The sequence below is a fragment of the Eublepharis macularius genome, chromosome 17, assembly GCF_028583425.1.
Source record: "Eublepharis macularius isolate TG4126 chromosome 17, MPM_Emac_v1.0, whole genome shotgun sequence".
In the NCBI taxonomy this organism is placed as follows: domain Eukaryota; kingdom Metazoa; phylum Chordata; class Lepidosauria; order Squamata; family Eublepharidae; genus Eublepharis; species Eublepharis macularius.
The window spans coordinates 22793583-22810123 of NC_072806.1; the positions used below are offsets into that span (position 1 = coordinate 22793583).

Consider the following 16541-nt stretch of genomic DNA (forward strand, 5'->3'; position numbering starts at 1 on the left):
CTTGTAGCTGCCACCACCTCCTGTGGCAACGAATTCCATGTGTTTATCACCCTTTGTGTAAAGTAGTATTTTCTTCTATCTGTTCTAACCCGACTGCTCAATAATTTCATAGAGTGCCCACGAGTTCTTGTATTGTGAGAAAGGGAGAAAAACACATCTTTCTCTACCTTCTCTAACCCGTGCATTATCTTGTAAACCTCTATCATGTCTCCCCTCAGTCGTCTTTTCTCCAGGCTAAAGAGCCCCAAGCGCCTCAATCTTTCCTCATAGGGAAAGTGTTCCAACCCTTTAATCATTTTAGTTGCCTTTTCTGTACTTTTTCCAGTGCTATGATATCTTTTTTAAGGTGTGGCGACCAGAACTGTCCAGAATAGTTGGGGGGGTGTCAGGGAGAAAAGAGGGGGGGGGAAATGTAGAAAAAATGGCATAAGGGTTAATGGTGAAATTGCCAAATTCCTCTGTGTGCACTCATTTTCCTCGTCTAACATTTTTACAAAGAATGAAGAAGTATACACCATATGTGGCTTTCCCAACTGGCAGTCCTATGCATGGGCCATCCCAGATCTAATTCCATGAACACCACTTCTGCATCATTACAAAAAGCAGTCAGTTGCAAGCATTCAGAAGCCAGTCCTTAACAGTAGATCAATTCTCTGGGAAAGAAAAATCAAGCGATAGACATGCATGTGTGAACCAGTCCCGAGAGAATGTTTTCCTAACACCTTTGATTACTGGCTCAGAGGAGATGTGTAGGCAACAGGCACTAGCTGTCTTCACCTTCCCTGAGTAGCAACTACAGATCTGTGCTTGCATTTGGAAGAGCCGAGTTCAAATCCCGTTTCAGCTCTGGACTTGTTATGCAAGTCAGCTTCTGCTCCCCATCTATAAAAAGGGAAATCACACGGATACGTTCACCTGTGTTGCCAAGTGACATATTTTGCAACCAAAACTGCTTTTAAAAGTGAGCAGCACTTCTGCACTTTGCATGAAAGATACCACATAGCCCTACGCACAAAAGTGAAGAGCTGGCTCCACTAGGCTGCAAAGGAATCTCACAAGCACCAAATCACAGCCGCCTCTTTTCAATCAAAATAAGGCAGACCAACTGGGTGCTTCCCCCAAGCGCAGTTTGCTTTTAATGTGGTCCCACTGCGAGGAATAAGGATCCTCTCGTGTCAATTTGATGGCAGAATTGGGACCTTGCCGCTGCTTCTTTTCCCTGGAGTCTGTTTCCAGTGTTTCAAGTGCAAACACTTAAACTCATATTAATAAGCATCTATCTACCTTTAATGCTCAAAAGTAATTGGGCCAAGATGCAATGTTTGAATATAAAAGGCTCAGTATCTCCAAGCAGTTAAGTGAGCCGTTACTTCACCCCAGAGTGCAATACTATTCTATTGATGCAACACTTATCCGTGGATGTACCAGCAGGCTGGCAGCATTAACACCACTGGCTGTAGTTTTCTTCTACTCTCACTATAACAGTCCCCACTCCCCTGCCCCAATAATTCTTGGGCTGGACTCATAAAAGAATAAGTGCCATTTGTCCTCCACGCCTGAAAGAGGAGGGCCCTGCATTGGGCTAAAGACACTTGCTTGTTTTGGTTGCAGCAGAGCAGTGGGGCAACACACCTTAATTCTATGGATCTTCCCTGTCCTCGATCTTCAGGGAAACAATGCTCCGGATAAAGCGATGGGAGGGTTGTACCATTCAAGAATGTTTTAATAGCAAAGCCCAGGGAATTCCTATTCCGACTGAACTTGAAAACATCTGCTGGGGTGGGGGTGGGAAGCAGGGCTAAGCTGCTGCCAGCTGGTCCGAAGGAAGTCCCCACCACATTTCTACTTCTGATTTTCCTAAAAGACAGAAAGCAGCGCACAGGCCGACTTCACAGGAGCTCTTCCCTCCAGGAAAACCACTTTTGCCCTCTGTCAGGCTCCTTCTACTAAGCTGATGTTTCTCTCTGAGCCCTCCTGACCCTGCAAGAGCACAGGCAATGTTTTTTGCTGAGCGGCAGCTGCCCAATCTGTGATTTTTGAAAGTGCAAATGTAATTCCGTGGTATCGCTTTAAAGCCAAGTTGCCCGTGTGATTTTGAAGGGGCTCAAGGCAAATGCTTTGACACTACTTGAGTAGAAATTCTTTGCCGGGTGCCATTAACACCTCCTGCGATGTTTTGTACCCAGCCTATCTTTCCGCAGCCAACATCTCTTCTGTTACATTTTAAATGCACAAGACACCCCCTACCCGTTACAGACAGTCGCTCTACAGATGTAACTTTTCTTTCTTCTTCCAATGCAGTTGTTAACACATTAGCTTGGTGGAAGAAAAGGCAACACCCAGAATTATTTCTGGAACAGCCTTGGCAGTATCCGTGTAGCCTTCAACAACTAGGCCTGTGGACGTTTCTGGCACAGTCCTCAGACAAAGTGAAGGCTAGAAAACTACTCAGAGGCGGGAAGTGATGTCCACTGCATAAGCTAGCAGAGGATACCAGCATTTGAGTCCTCAAATCAGACATGCTGCATCTACCTGCTGGTCAAGCCCTGATTTATTACAGCTACTGAACAAGTGCTTGGCGCATGTGCAAACCTGTCATTACATCCCTTCCTGCAAGGAGTGCAGAGCAGGATTCGCAAGGGTTATCACACTGTATTCCTGAATCCACCCTGTCAGGCCAGTCAGGCCAAAGGAGTGAAGCGGGGCCAGAGCACCTGAGCTTTATGGCCAGGTAAGAATAAGGACTCAGGTCTCCCAGGGCTAAGATCCTGACTCCACGGTGAAGTAAATGCACATCTGCATGTGGATTGGGACCATCTTGGCACACCCATCTATCCTCAGGCTTCATGATCTTGGAGGATGCAAAGGGTCACAACACGACTCTCAATTAATGTGGCAAATATTTCCAAATGCTAGAACAGAAACCAGGAGTGGAGGGGATCAGAGAGCCAGTTGGGTGTAGTGGTTAAGAGCGGCGGGACTCTAATCTGGAGAACCAGGTTTGATTCCCCACTCCTCTGCTTGAAGCCAGCTGGGTGACCTTGGGTCAGTCACAGCTTCTCAGAGCTCTCTAGCCTCACCCACCTCACAGGGTGATTGTTGTGAAGATAAGAACAACACACTCTGTAAACCACTCTGAGTGGGCATTAAGTTGTCCTGAAGGGCGGTATTTAAATCAAATTTTATCATCATCAGCAGCAGCAGCAGTTGTCACACACTGTCATTTTTGGGCAGCATTCCTGTGACAAATGTAACATGTTCTCTTGCCCCTCACCAAAGCAAAATCCCTCCACGCCCGCCAAGAGTTAAAAGAGCCAACATCTGCTTCCTCTACAGCTCGTCATTAGCGCTCTGAGCAAGGCTGATTCTTGTGTTCCAGTTCTGAGCCAGAAACTGGAATCCCATATGTGAAAACTCCCCATGGAGGTTTCATTGACGAGCAAAAACTAGCATCAGTTCATGAGGAAACAACAATGTCATTGGGAAATTTACTTCACTGGATTTCTAATCCATTTGATCTTGCAGATTCAGGGGAGAGTTGTCAAGGGCAGACCTGCGCAGAGTGCACGGCGGCAATCTAGCCTCAAGGGGTTTGCAGCAATAATCACGGTTGCTAGGTCTAAAACACACAGGAATAGCTCTAGCCTTAGAAGGCAAAGAATCATTTGTATTAAGCTCTGAAATCATTACTCCCCAGCAATTATGGACGCTAAACAACCCACTACTTTTGGTAGAAATGTGTCACTATTGACAAAATAATATCATCTTTAAGACGGCAGTTGCTGTGAGAAGTGATATTAAATTCCACGGCCCCACGACTGCCAGGGCAAAGCCAGCTTATGACATAAAGAAAAACAAATGTTATCTTTTGAGTGTAAGAGCAAAATGCACCTCCAGTTTCAATCCAGAGATAAAACCCACCTCCGTGTCCTGTTGATCAAAAGCAGGAGAAAAATTGGTCTAACATAACCACGGCCTGACCAAAGTAAGGGATGTCTGAAGTTTTGAACAGGCTCAAACGTTACCATTTAAGCCTGTTTATACAGAGAGATACAAATAGGCTAACAGATGTTAAGGAAAAGATGTATGGAGATGTTAAGGCTAGGGGTTCTCATGCTTCATGGGACATACATGGGCACAAATGGCAAAGGCAAGGAGGACAGAACACCCTAGAGGGCTGTTATTAAACTACTACCTATTAAGGGGCTTTCTAGCCATCCGAGGAACCATCCTGAACAGTCAGGGGGAAAAGGTCACTAGAATACGTAATTCAACTTATAGCAGGTCATGTAACCCTGGGGGCTGACTGAGGCTTGATAGTGGGACATATGCTGTGTCTGCAGGTCTCAGGTTCAACTCCTGGCATCTCCAGTCAAAAGGTGTAGTGGTTAAGAGCGGCAGGACTCTAATCTGGAGAGCCAGGTTTGATTCCCCACTCCTCCACTCGAAACCAGCTGGCTGACCTTGGATAAGTCACAGCTCTTTCAGAATTCTCGCAGCCCCACTCACCTCACAAGGTGATTGTAGTAGGATAATAACAACACACTTTGCAAACCACTCTGAGTGGTGTCCTGAAGGGTGATATATAAATCGAATGTTGTTGTTATTATTATGTTATTATTATTAGGGGCTCAGAAATACCTCTGGCCTAGGGGCAGCCTCAGCTAGACTGGTCAACAATGTGACTCTCAGGAAAGAACTGCAACATCACCTCAAACAAAAAGCCCTCAAGAAAGCGAGAGAAGGAAGAACATTTCAAAAGGCTCTCTTCAGAACTGCCCAGAAGGCAGGGAAAAAAATGACTAAACCGCACTTCAAATTGCGGTAACCGGCTCCTGATGGAGTCCAACAATAAATCTGTATCTGAAGGTGCTCAGTCCCAGTTTATTCTGAATTGTTGAAAATAATAGTACTATAAACCTCCCTCCCCTTTCCCCATTTCCTCGGCTCTTGCTCTTTGGGGAAATTAAGTGCTCCGCGCCGGGCAGTGCAGGGGTTAACGGCGACTGATGTCGAATGCCGCGAGCCTGTGCTTTGTTCATCAGAGCGTTAAATCTGAAAACTCCAGAGAGTGCCGCTCAGCCCGCGCTGCAAGGGCCGGGGTATAAAGTTCTGCATTAAAAATTCATATCGCAGGCCTGCCACAGTCCTCGGCTCTAGCTGAAAGGAGAGCTGGTGGGGAAATATTAGACACCCCACCATCTCTCTGGCAATTGGAGACATTCCTCAACAAACAGCACCTCGGGAAAGGAATGAAAGGGCAAACAAACCATGAAACAAATCAAAGGGTTCAATTATCTCCCCCTCTCTTTTCTTTTCAAAAAGGAAACTTTTTCAAGCTTTTTAAAGGGCTGGTTCACGGGGACTCTCCAGCTGCTGAGCCAGCCAGAGGCTTGGTGCAGTGTTTCGCTTACTTTATGGGTAGGCTACAGGAGAGACCTCAGAGCAGCCTGGAGGAAAAGCAAAGCAGATGTGGGAATGACCGAAGGTTCACGTTATTATTACCTCCATACTCCATCATGGGGGGGGGGATTCACAACCATAGTAATTTGTTTGCTCTTCGGTAAGGACTGAAATCACAATTACCATTAGCCATCAAAGTGTTGTTTGATCGCATTTGCAACATCAGTCCTTGCCAAGCTAGAACAAGGAAAAGGATATTGGTGCTGGTTAAAGGTTTGCTTGCTATCAGAGCCACTCATCTACTTGTCTGCATATTTATGGGAGCAGCGAAGCAGCAGGAAGCAGCAACCTCTTTACAGGGGAGGAGACAACCACGGCTACCTGCTACACGTTACACCGGGTGTAGGGGTATGGTGGGGGAGATGCACAGCTGCATAATGCGACACCAAATCACTAACCTCCAGCGTGCCTCGCCCCCAAACACCCTTGTGCCTACCAATCCCTTAACTTGGCTTATGTAGCTCTTAGAATTAAGACAATCTCATGTAGAAATGTGACCCCCCCCAAGAAAGACAATCAGAATACAAATATACACACTCTAATAACCATAGGCCCTAAACAATCTGGATATAAACCAGGATATATATTTTATACTCAACTTGGTGGGGGGGGGGGGAGAGGGAGACAGAGATGTATGTATGTATGTATGTATGTATGTATGTATGTATGTATGTATGTATGTATGTATGTATGTATGTATGTATGTATGTATGTATGTATGTATGTATGTATGTATGTATGTATGTTCACTTCATTTCTAACAGTGTCAAACTTTCTTCTCCTTCTCCAATCCCCATCTCTTGCCACAACTGATAAGCTGACTGGCAAAGACCTTGTGTTTTATGACTGATGCAGTTCATCTGGGGGCACACAGAGTGTCTGCAAAGTCAGATATACGCAATGAACAACACTGGGGGGGGGTCTTTAAAAGGTACCATAGGTACCCCCAGGGCCCTATCTGCTTACTGGCCTCTAAACAGGGCCCTTCTTCTCATCCTGGCAAAATCATTGGGAGAGCAGAAATGGCAGGGAGCATCTATCCAAGAAGGACATTCGATGCTGATACAGCACGACACATCTGAAACCCACACTGGAGTTGGTTATTCTGTTGCTTATATATTTAATCGTGTTTCTTGTATTGTGGGTTTGATTGCCTTTATGTTGTGGCTGTGGTTGTAAGCTGCTTTGAGTACCATTGGGGAGAAAAGAGGCCAACACATATTCCAAAGTAAATAAATAAACAGAAATATTTATAAATATCAACTAAGTTGGGTCCATACATTTGAAGGCCAAAGCTGGCATACCAGGAAAGAAGAAAGACAGGGATTACGTCCTGTGGCAGAGAGTGCTGGTTGCCAGATACAGATTATAGCCCCTTCCATGCAACGCAAATAGAGGAGAATGATGTAAGCTGCTTTAGGTTCCCATGGGTGAGAAAGGAGGAGCATACATGAAATCAATCGATCAATAAATGTACAGGTGGGGCCTGATTCAGATCGACACTGTGGTAGGGGGAGGAGGAGCTCCTGCCTCCCCCCATGCCATTTGTAGGAGTCAAATGGCCAGAAGCAGGGCATTATTGGTGAAAATCCTCCAGATATTGGCCAAGTCTAGTTCTGCCTCCTCTGGCATGTGGCTGCTCCATTCTCAGGCTTACAGGGTATAATGAGACTGACGAGTGGATCTAACAGACACTGGCCCTCCCCACTGGCCCAATCTTTCCTAAGGCATCGGAAGCATTTCCCAACAGCACACCCAAACCTGCTGCATTGGAACCCATTGACTGTCTCTCTTTTCTAATATGGACGATTCAGACATTCAGCAGGAACTCCTACTCGCAGTGGGGTACAGGCCACAGATACGTGCGATGCTGCAACTGCACAGGTCGCATCATGATTTCTATGCAATGTTGCATGTGGAATGGTGGACAAGCACATGTAGGAGCTTTTTACCCAGGCTAGAGGCCTGGGCCGGCATTCAGCTGCCCTGGTATAAACAGCTGTCTCTCCCCCCGCCACCGCCAGCCTTCTTTCACATCTGCTGCCAAATCTTCTCCTCTCTCACCCAGTTCCTTCAAGGGTTCCCAACCCTTTTCACCATTTTTGCCGCTTTCCTTCCCACTCCTGGCGTGCCTTTCGAACAGAAAAAAGCGGGCAGAGCTGTCCCATTGATTTAACCCAGGAACAGTCCCAATCTGAAAAAACCTTGAAAATCCTCTTACACAACTGTTTTGGCAAGCCCTTCCGTGTCCCAACAAACATTAAACTGTGCTCGCCATTTGTCTCAGGAATCCTGCATTAATAAACATGAAGACGAGCACTCCTTACCTCCCACACTCAGTGACAGAGGAAAACAAAGGCCAGCTGTAGTCCTCAATGGATCCTTGTTCCGCACATAAAGACCTAATTACATTTTATTTCAAGCCTACACATGGAAAACTTTAGCGATGCCGTCTTGTCGATTGCAGCTTCTGGCGTTCCAGCTGACACGCTGCAAAGCCCCCATTTGCTTCAAGATGCAGCCGAGACAAAATCTTGGGCTGGAATAGGGATGCAACCGAGCAAGTTTCTTGGTGGGCAAATGCTATGTATGCATTCAGATCATTCGGAAGAGCTACTCTCTAAAAGCAACACAACAGTCCCAAGCCGAAGTTTGTATACCAGCTCACGTGCGCCCTTGTCTCTCTCTCTATCACCTGCGGGCAAGCATTATCACTTTGGCTTATTATGACACCATACCTCATCATGTAATGATGCTTTATCAAGAGCCAGCTACCGCCACTAGAGGAGGAGGAGTAGCTGAGTGGGAGAGTACCTGCTTTGCAAGCAGAAGGCCCCTGCTTCAACCCCTAGTGTCTCTACTTAAGAGGATCAAGAAGTAGGTGAAGTGAAAGACTCCTGGCCTGAGACTCTAGAGAGGCATTGCTACTCAGAGCAGACAATGCTGATCTGGACAGATCAAGGGTTTGGCTCAGGAGAAGCCAGCTTCATGTATTCAGGATGACCAAACTGGGGAAGAGCAGCCGTGTTAAGCCTGTGGCAGCCAACACAACCCAGAACCCTGGACCCCCTTAAAGATCAACACATTCATTGTGGCTGGAAATTCATTGTGGCTGGAAATTACAAGGGACAGAGATTTTTAAGCAGAGGCTAGATGGCCACCTGACAGTAATGCTCATTCTGTGAACCTAGGCAGTTCATGAGAGGGATGGCAGGAAGGGTTACATCAGTGCTTAATTTTCGTGGCCCCTTCTTACATGCCCAGAGTAATGCCGATCGCCACTTTGGGGTCAGGTAGCAATTTTCCCTAGGCCAGTTCAGCTAGGGATCCCTTCTGGGCATGCAGCAGGGGTCACTGGGTGTGTGTGGGGTGGGTGGGTGGGGGAGGTAGTTGTGAATGTCCTGCGTTGTGAAGGGGGCTGGATTAGATGACCCGGGATGTCTGTCACAACCCTATGATTCTATGTTTCTACGACCTTTCAGTCAGATACAAGTTATCTTGTTGGGAAGAAGGGGTACACCCATCATGGACTGCAGAAAGGTGACGCCCACCTGGATCAAGGCAAGTTCCCTCAGGCAATTTCCACTTCACGTGACTAACAACTAGTGTCTTCCACAGTAAAATTATCTTTTGGCATCCACATGAAGCTACCTTATCCTTTGGCCTGTCAAGGTCAGGGCTGCCTACCTCAGACTGGCAGCGGCTCTCCGAGGTCTCAGGAAGAGGTCTTTTTCATCACCTACTGACTGGTCCTTTTAAAACTGGAGCTGCCAGGGACTGAACCAAGGACTTTCTATATGCAAAGCAGATGCTCAACCACTGAGCCACTGCTCTGCTGTTGCTCACAATACTGTTTTGCTGCGCCCATCATACCTGTATGCACATGAACGTAACTTTGCCATCTTATGGCACCACCTTCAGGCCTCTGACAAAGTAGAGCTCTGGTCTATGCCTCAATAAACATGGCCAGCTTTAAGGCACTGCAGGATGCATTTTGGGTTGTTACTATTACTGCAAGAAATTGCAGTATTACTACTACTGCTACTACAGCTTTTTGTTTGAGTAAAAAAAAATTCTCTCCAACAGCACTTCTAGAAACTAGTCAAATGCAGAGTTCTCATTTCGCTTTGCACGCTGGAATATTTATAAAGCCAATGCAGCAGAAAAGTCCATGTATTAAAATCACAACTGAAACCAGGCCAGTAGCTGTAGGAAAGAACTCGTCAAGGCCCTGGAAGGGTTTTTTTTGGTAATTACCCAAGGAAACAAATGCATACGCACACATTCTGTTCAGATTCTACTTCCTGCTTCCCTTGAGCATAAGCTTGACCATCATTAAAGAGGCTCAACATTTCCTGGGTAGAAAGAAGCCTTGCACAGCCCACACCTGGGTACAGAACTGATCAGACTTTTAAAAAATGTGTAAGAATCTGCTATCAAAAACGTATGCCTACCAATTGACAAAGAGGCCAGTTTTATAAAATTTGGGGGCTTGCAAAATTTCTGGCATCACAAAACACTTTCCGTATCAACTTGCCTGCCGCAGAACTCCGATGCACTGGCAGAGGATTCTTGGGAATGTTCTAGGATGTACAATCTGATTGATGGAGGATATTCCCTATAACACACTCAACACTTCCTTGTGGCTGTGTATTTGCAGAGGGATCTCAGTAGTGGTCTTTCAGGTAAGTTTGCCCACCATAACTGGGTTTCTTGTTGAGGAATAGTTCTGAGGAATACTTAGGATTCTCCAGAAATACAGAGCTAAGCTACAAGTGACGCCACACGTGTTTGTTAACGGGTCGGGGACACGATTTTACCTGGGAACTGTAGCTGAAAGCAGCGTTACGTCCCTAGCATGGAGAGGGGAAGAGCTTTCCAAAGATAGTTCTCAAAGGCAGAGCCGCACAAAATCAATGGAGGAGAGGAACTTTGCAATGGTTGTCTTGCAATCTCAATGGAGAGATGAACTACCAGCCCTTCCCTGTCTCCCTGCGCTAGGGACAGGGTCCTGTATTCCTCTCTCCCCATGCTAAGGACATAACACTGTTTTCAACTACGGTTCCCAGGTAAGATTACATCCCCGACATGTTAAAAAAAAATGCATCTGGCGTCATCTGTAGCTTAGCTCACAGTCTGAAAGTCCCTGACGGCAGCTCATGGCGATGCCGTCTTATTTACCAACAGCCATCCTCAGCTAAACACTCCAGCCCCTGGTTCATTACACACCGAGAAGGATGAAACCCTGGCAAGATCATTTCCGCTTTCATCCCAAGGCCAGGGGACAGAGCCAGCGACTCCCTAGAGACACACCGTGACCTCTGAATGACCCAAGATAATCAGCAGGCCCATGGAGCTGAGACCCTTTGGAGCTCTGATTGTGAAATTGTTGGCTGCCTTGGGGCCAAAAGCCAGCGAAAATGACAGGAAACATAAATAAAATGTACGGGGTGGGGGGAGTCTGTTATCGCATGCTAAGGAAAATAAGCACAGGGGGATAATGGCCTTGATATAACCACCGAACCTGCACCGTTTAATCCAATGTGTATGAAAACCCATACACTTAACAGTCATCAAAGAGACATGGAGAAGAGGCTAAAACTTAAGCAGAAAGGTGTTGGGGGGAATACAGTAGACAGAATGGGCTTAGTAATGGGCATCTTACTAAGCACGTCATATTAGTATGAGGGTCAGTTTTATGGGAGCAACTTCTGGCCTCCAGAGCTCCACTAGGGCATCGCAATCACGTTACAGGAGACAATAAAAACGACTGTGGTCCTATGCCAGGTTGGGATGGGGCCAAATGGCTCCCTATAACGTTAAGACCCCTTCCATGAATCTGTACCCTTAGCAGCCACTGTCCTCGAGTGGGTCCCATTCCCAGTAGATTGCATATAAAGGCTCAAACACAATACCCAGCCACAATACCCAGAATGCGTTGCATAACTGCACCATCAGGAAGAATGCCGCAAGTGGAAGTCTTTCTATGGGTGCTGACAGGTGTGAGATTGATCGCATGGAATGAGGCCCAACTTAGCTACTGAATTTAGAGTTCGGTTTTTCCTTCTTCCCCAAGGATAGGAGATTGGGTTAAACAAATGCATAAGACAAGCAGCAGAGGGCCAAGCAGTCTTACTTTGCAGTTGTTTCCTCATCATATTTTGTCTTCAGGTCAAACAATTCCGTCCGCGTCTTCTCCAAGGCTGAAGGGCAGAAACACACAAAGACTTTATGGACGTGCAAAGAGTTGCACAATGTACCCCCCCCCCACCAAAAGCACGACTTGGTTACTACTGAACTATAAACTGTTCTCTGACCGAAAAGTCATCTTGCATTAAACCTTCTCCCTGACCAAACAAAATCAGACTAGAGAAAAACAACTCCTAAAAGCTTTTCAAAATTCTTTCCTTTAAAAAAAAAAACAAGAAAGAAAAGCATGCCCCTGTCTTTCAAGAGCGGTGAAAGTTTCCAGATACAGTCCCGTTCAGTCTCACTAAGTGCGCTATATTCTGTTTATAGATTTGCTCTGTGACATGAACCATTGATGCCTGATAGCACGGGAACCTTGCTTTGGCTTCAGACGGGAAAGCGATGAGGCAGGCCACAGCTTGGACAGGCAACTGCGAGGAAGTACGTTAAAAAAGAAAATAGACAAGCAGGGGATAGGAGGGGATTCCCAGCAGCAGAGGGAGGAAAAAGGGAGCGCAGAATCCTGCCCCTGCTACTGCCTACTCCGGAGGACTGGAATGCACACCCCTGACTACACTGGTATGCTTTCCACCACAATTTTCAGGCCCCTTTGAGAATTTTAGACCCAGTTGGGACTCAGTGTTTTGGAGCAGATAGTCAGAAGCAGAAATCGTGGCCATAACAAATATCTAAGCGGCCCTTTCATGATAGGTCACCAGCTGGTTACAAGATTCCCCAGGTGCCTATCTATGTCTGCTTATCACCGCCATCAGGGAGTTAGGGCAGCGCAGTGTTTAGAGTGTTAGATCTGTTCCCATTTTGCCCTGAAGCTCACTGGGAGATACCAGGCCACTCTCTCTTATTCTAACCTCCCTTCCAGGGATAAAATGTAGCGATAAAATAGAGTATGCATGGGGGTGGGGGAGATATTTATGTCACCCAAAGCCCCTTGAAGACAGAACAGGATAAAAAACGGTCCGTCACAAACTCTCAGCCTAACCTTCCTCACAGGGTTTGTCGTGAGGGGGGAAAACGGAGAGGAGAACGAGGTGAGCCACTCTGCGTCCTCACTGGGGAGAAAGGGGGGCTTTAAATGAAGTGAAAATTTCAAAAAACGACCTAGATGATTATTGGTGACTGAAGTAGGGGATGATTGTAGAGATTTGATTTAGATCATTGTATGATGTAGTTCATGTTTTATGTGCTTATGTTTGAGTTTGTTATTTAAAAAATAAAATAACAGACAGACCTTCACAAAATGAAGAGGCTCGCAACTTTGCCACTGAATGGGGTGAGTCATATTTGGCATTTTTTTGCACGGGGTGGTAGTCATCCCTCACCTTTCTCAGAAGGGAACAAGGCAAGATGAGAAGCAGTAAACCACTCCTTTCTTCAGTGGCCTGAGGACCATTTTGGCCCAGGAGTTCAGCCTGAGCAAAGTCCAAGATGCCACACCATACATTGTTCTCAGGTGGGCAGGTGAGGGAGCCATTCCTACATCTGCAAAAACAGGGCCCCACACGCCTCCTGGGGCTTAGCTACACAGCACACAGGGACTTCTTGGCAAATCCTCTTGCAGATCATTACACCAGTAGAGACTCTCTGAAACAACCAACCAAAACACACTCTTTCCCTCCACAGCATTCCCTATGGCATGGTGTGGCATTCGCACCGGTGGTAACCATGCATACCTTTATCAGAGGGTTGCCAACCAGCTTCTATCCAGATTTCACAGCTAAGCACAGCATTAATCAGAAATGGCACTGGTACAGGATGATATATGGGGAATGCTTACAAGAAATCAGTGCTTGGGGCGTGTGTGCCAGAAGTGAGTTTATCCTCCCCATCTCTTAACTTTGTTTCCGTAGTTATATGTGATAGGCCTGAAGTACTATGGATGTACCCACTAACCAAGACCAACCAACCCCCCTTCCTCCCTGCACACATCTCAAGTCACAGGAAGAGAAAACGGCGAACCTGTTTGAAGAGTTTGCACTTTGTGTTCGGCCTCCTCCAGCTTTGAGACTGTCGACATCTGCGTCTCTTGCAACATTCTGGAAAAAGTAAGAAAACCAAGTCTGATATAAGTTTCAGATGTAAAGCCACGTGGCTTTGCAGGAGAAGAACAAGATTCAAGTCCAGCAGCACCTTGAAGACCAACAAGATTTCCAGAGTATAAGCTTTCCAAAGCTCCCCTTGTCGGATACAAGATTTCACAGACTTTATTGGACAAAAGGAGATTTTTAAGGTGCTTCTGGACTCAAAGTCTGACAATGAGGCAGTTTAAATTCTTTTTAAAAAACGTTTCTTTAAAATAAATTAACACCATTTTGTATGTATAGAAAGGAAACCGAGGTGTCCCTTCTCACTACAACCAGGTACCCAGAGAGCAACACATTTTAAAAAAAAACAACACTTCATACCAGAATGTTACTTGGGGCTCCAAATATCAAATTGTGAACAAGAAAGCCAGAAAAACTGCAAGCAGCAAGTCGCGGCAGCAAAAAGAAAACCCACCGCTGGCACCTAGAAATGTCTCCTTTCTTCCTTAGGAGTAACAACTCGGAGAGATCATGGCTCTGAAACAGAGCACACGCTGTGCATATAGAAGGCACAAAGACAAATCTCTTGGAATTTACAGTTAAAGGGTGGCAGAGGTCAAGAAACTTTATTTACTGACTTGCTTTTTTCTATAGTCCAGTTTTCACACTGAGACTCAAGATGGATTACAAAATTAGAAAATAATGCAATTTTGACTCCTGAAGCCCTGGAGAGCTGCTGCCATGCAGAACAGAAAACACGGGGCTTGCTGGACCAATAGAATGGCTCCATTTACAATAGCTTGGTATGTCCATCAGCAAGAATTTACAGCTCAGCTTTTCTGCTTTTAGCCAGAGGGCCTGTAGCTTAATGTTCAAATACACGCGTGCGAGCAGAAGATCCCAGATTCAGTCCCTGTTATCCCACACAGTTCAGAGACCTCAAGTGTTGGATGGAATCTGGAGAATATATTCGACAATGCAGGCTGTTACAATTATGACGCGATCTCAGCACGGCCAGGAGTGCAAAGCAAAACACCAAATGGTTAACCTGTGAACTAGAGGGGATAGCAAGAGGGACTTGATGCATATGTTTGGGGAAGGGACTCCATCACACATATGACACAGCAGGGGTGCCTTTTGACACACAGGATAGGTATAACAGATTACCTTCTAGCCAATCTGAGCCTGCCCATTTTATACAGCCGGAGTTGCCACATCAACCAGCCACAGCTGACTGATTTATAGACAATGCACATGGAAAAGATCCGTGCCATGAATGCCTGACGACGACTGAAAGCTGAGAAGACGTCTGCACCTTTGCAGACGTGATGCTTCCTTGATAACCCTCAGGAACAATACAACCCTGTTTCACTCGGCATCTCTCTTCATGGTTATCTTAAGGAAGAGTGGCATATGATTGTGCCAATAAGCCTGATGCAGCGTACACAAATATATATTTCGCAATGCTGAGGTTTTTGTCCTTGTACTATGAGATCCACACAGGCTCCCAGTTTGTTTCTGACGACAATTCCCAGGTGATATTATTCATTTCTAAAGGGTCTGGGCTTAAGGGGCTGTATGCTTCTACGTGAACCTGCTTGAATCCGTAGCCCCTCATTAGAGGCCCTTCACTGGGTTTGCAAGAAGGATGGCAGCCAGCAACAGGGAGTTTGGGGCCAGATGTAGAGTCAGATGACTTCAGAATCCTCTCCTCTTTCAGGGCTGGCCCCTGAATACCTGGCAAAAAAGTTTTTCTCATTATGGTGGCTTGCTTTTGGTTAAGTTTCTTCCCCACCCTTCCAACTCTCCAAAGTTTCTCCTTCTCTCCCCTCCCCCATCTTAGTCTCTATAGTGTTGGGGGGAAAGTGGGTTAAAAAGAGTTAAATTCAGAGTTGCAATGGATCTTGAACAATACCGAGAGTCAGACACTTGTTTTCTTTTAGGAAAACATTTCCTCTAAAAGAAAAAGGTACACGGGAGTCCTACAAAACAAAGAACTCTATTCCCTACATCTTGACTCTATGGAGTACAAACTAAGACAGCAGGAGTAATGGAGATTCTGCTTTTTCTTGACCTTTAGAGAGGAAGTCACCTGACTTATTAACCAATAGTAGTTTCTCAGTTTAGATAAGGCTGTTGGCTCTGTGCCAGGTTTCCCTCCCAGGTCATTAAAAACAATAGAACACTGGATAAACACATTAACTCCATGATGACTGAATGTCAGACCTTGCAACCTAGATTCCATCATATAGAAACTAATTTTTAGAGAAAATTCAATTGCACCTTTTTGACTAGCTATAATTTTCGGTTCAGCACTTTTGTGGTTATGGCTAGCTCCAACAGAGGCTAGTGAAATTTCGATCGGCTAGCAAGAGAAATGCTACCTGATGCATTTACAGCCTCGAGGAGATTTGAACTGGGGGATTTTCTTGCTCAAATGCTTACAGTATTATGAGCAGGGCTTTTTTTCTGGGAAAAGAGGTGGTAGAACTCAGTGGGTTGCCCTTGGAGAAAATGGTCACATGGCTGGTGGCCCCGCCCCCTGATCTCAGGGGGCGTAGAGGGCAATCTTAATTCCCCTCTGTCTGGCGATCAGGGGGCGGGGCCACCACCCATGTGACCATTTTCAAGAGGTTCCAGAACTCCGTTCCACCCCGTTCCCGCTGAAAAAAAGCCCTGATTATGAGTATATCAAGCTGCCTTATTCTGAGTCGGACCATTGGCCCATGCAGGTCAACACTGCCACCTCCCTCTGTCAGAGGCACAGAACGTGAGCCCCAATATGAAGCCGCCTTGGTAATTTAGGCCACCAGTCTATTTAAAACTCATTATTGTCTACTCTCATGG

At 46.0% G+C, this 16541-nt stretch overlaps 1 protein-coding gene across 2 annotated transcripts in view; it reads right to left on the reverse strand.

Annotated features, from left to right (window-relative positions):
• Window positions 1-16541, reverse strand: part of CUX1 (cut like homeobox 1) — a 332631-nt gene that overhangs the window by 128559 nt on the left and 187531 nt on the right. For both annotated transcript variants that reach the window (XM_055001346.1, XM_055001347.1), the window contains exons 7-8: window positions 13630-13706; window positions 11600-11666 (exon numbers count right to left, since the gene is read on the reverse strand). In XM_055001346.1, coding sequence (XP_054857321.1) covers window positions 11600-11666; window positions 13630-13706 — 144 coding nt within the window. The remainder of the gene's footprint in view (window positions 1-11599; window positions 11667-13629; window positions 13707-16541) is intronic.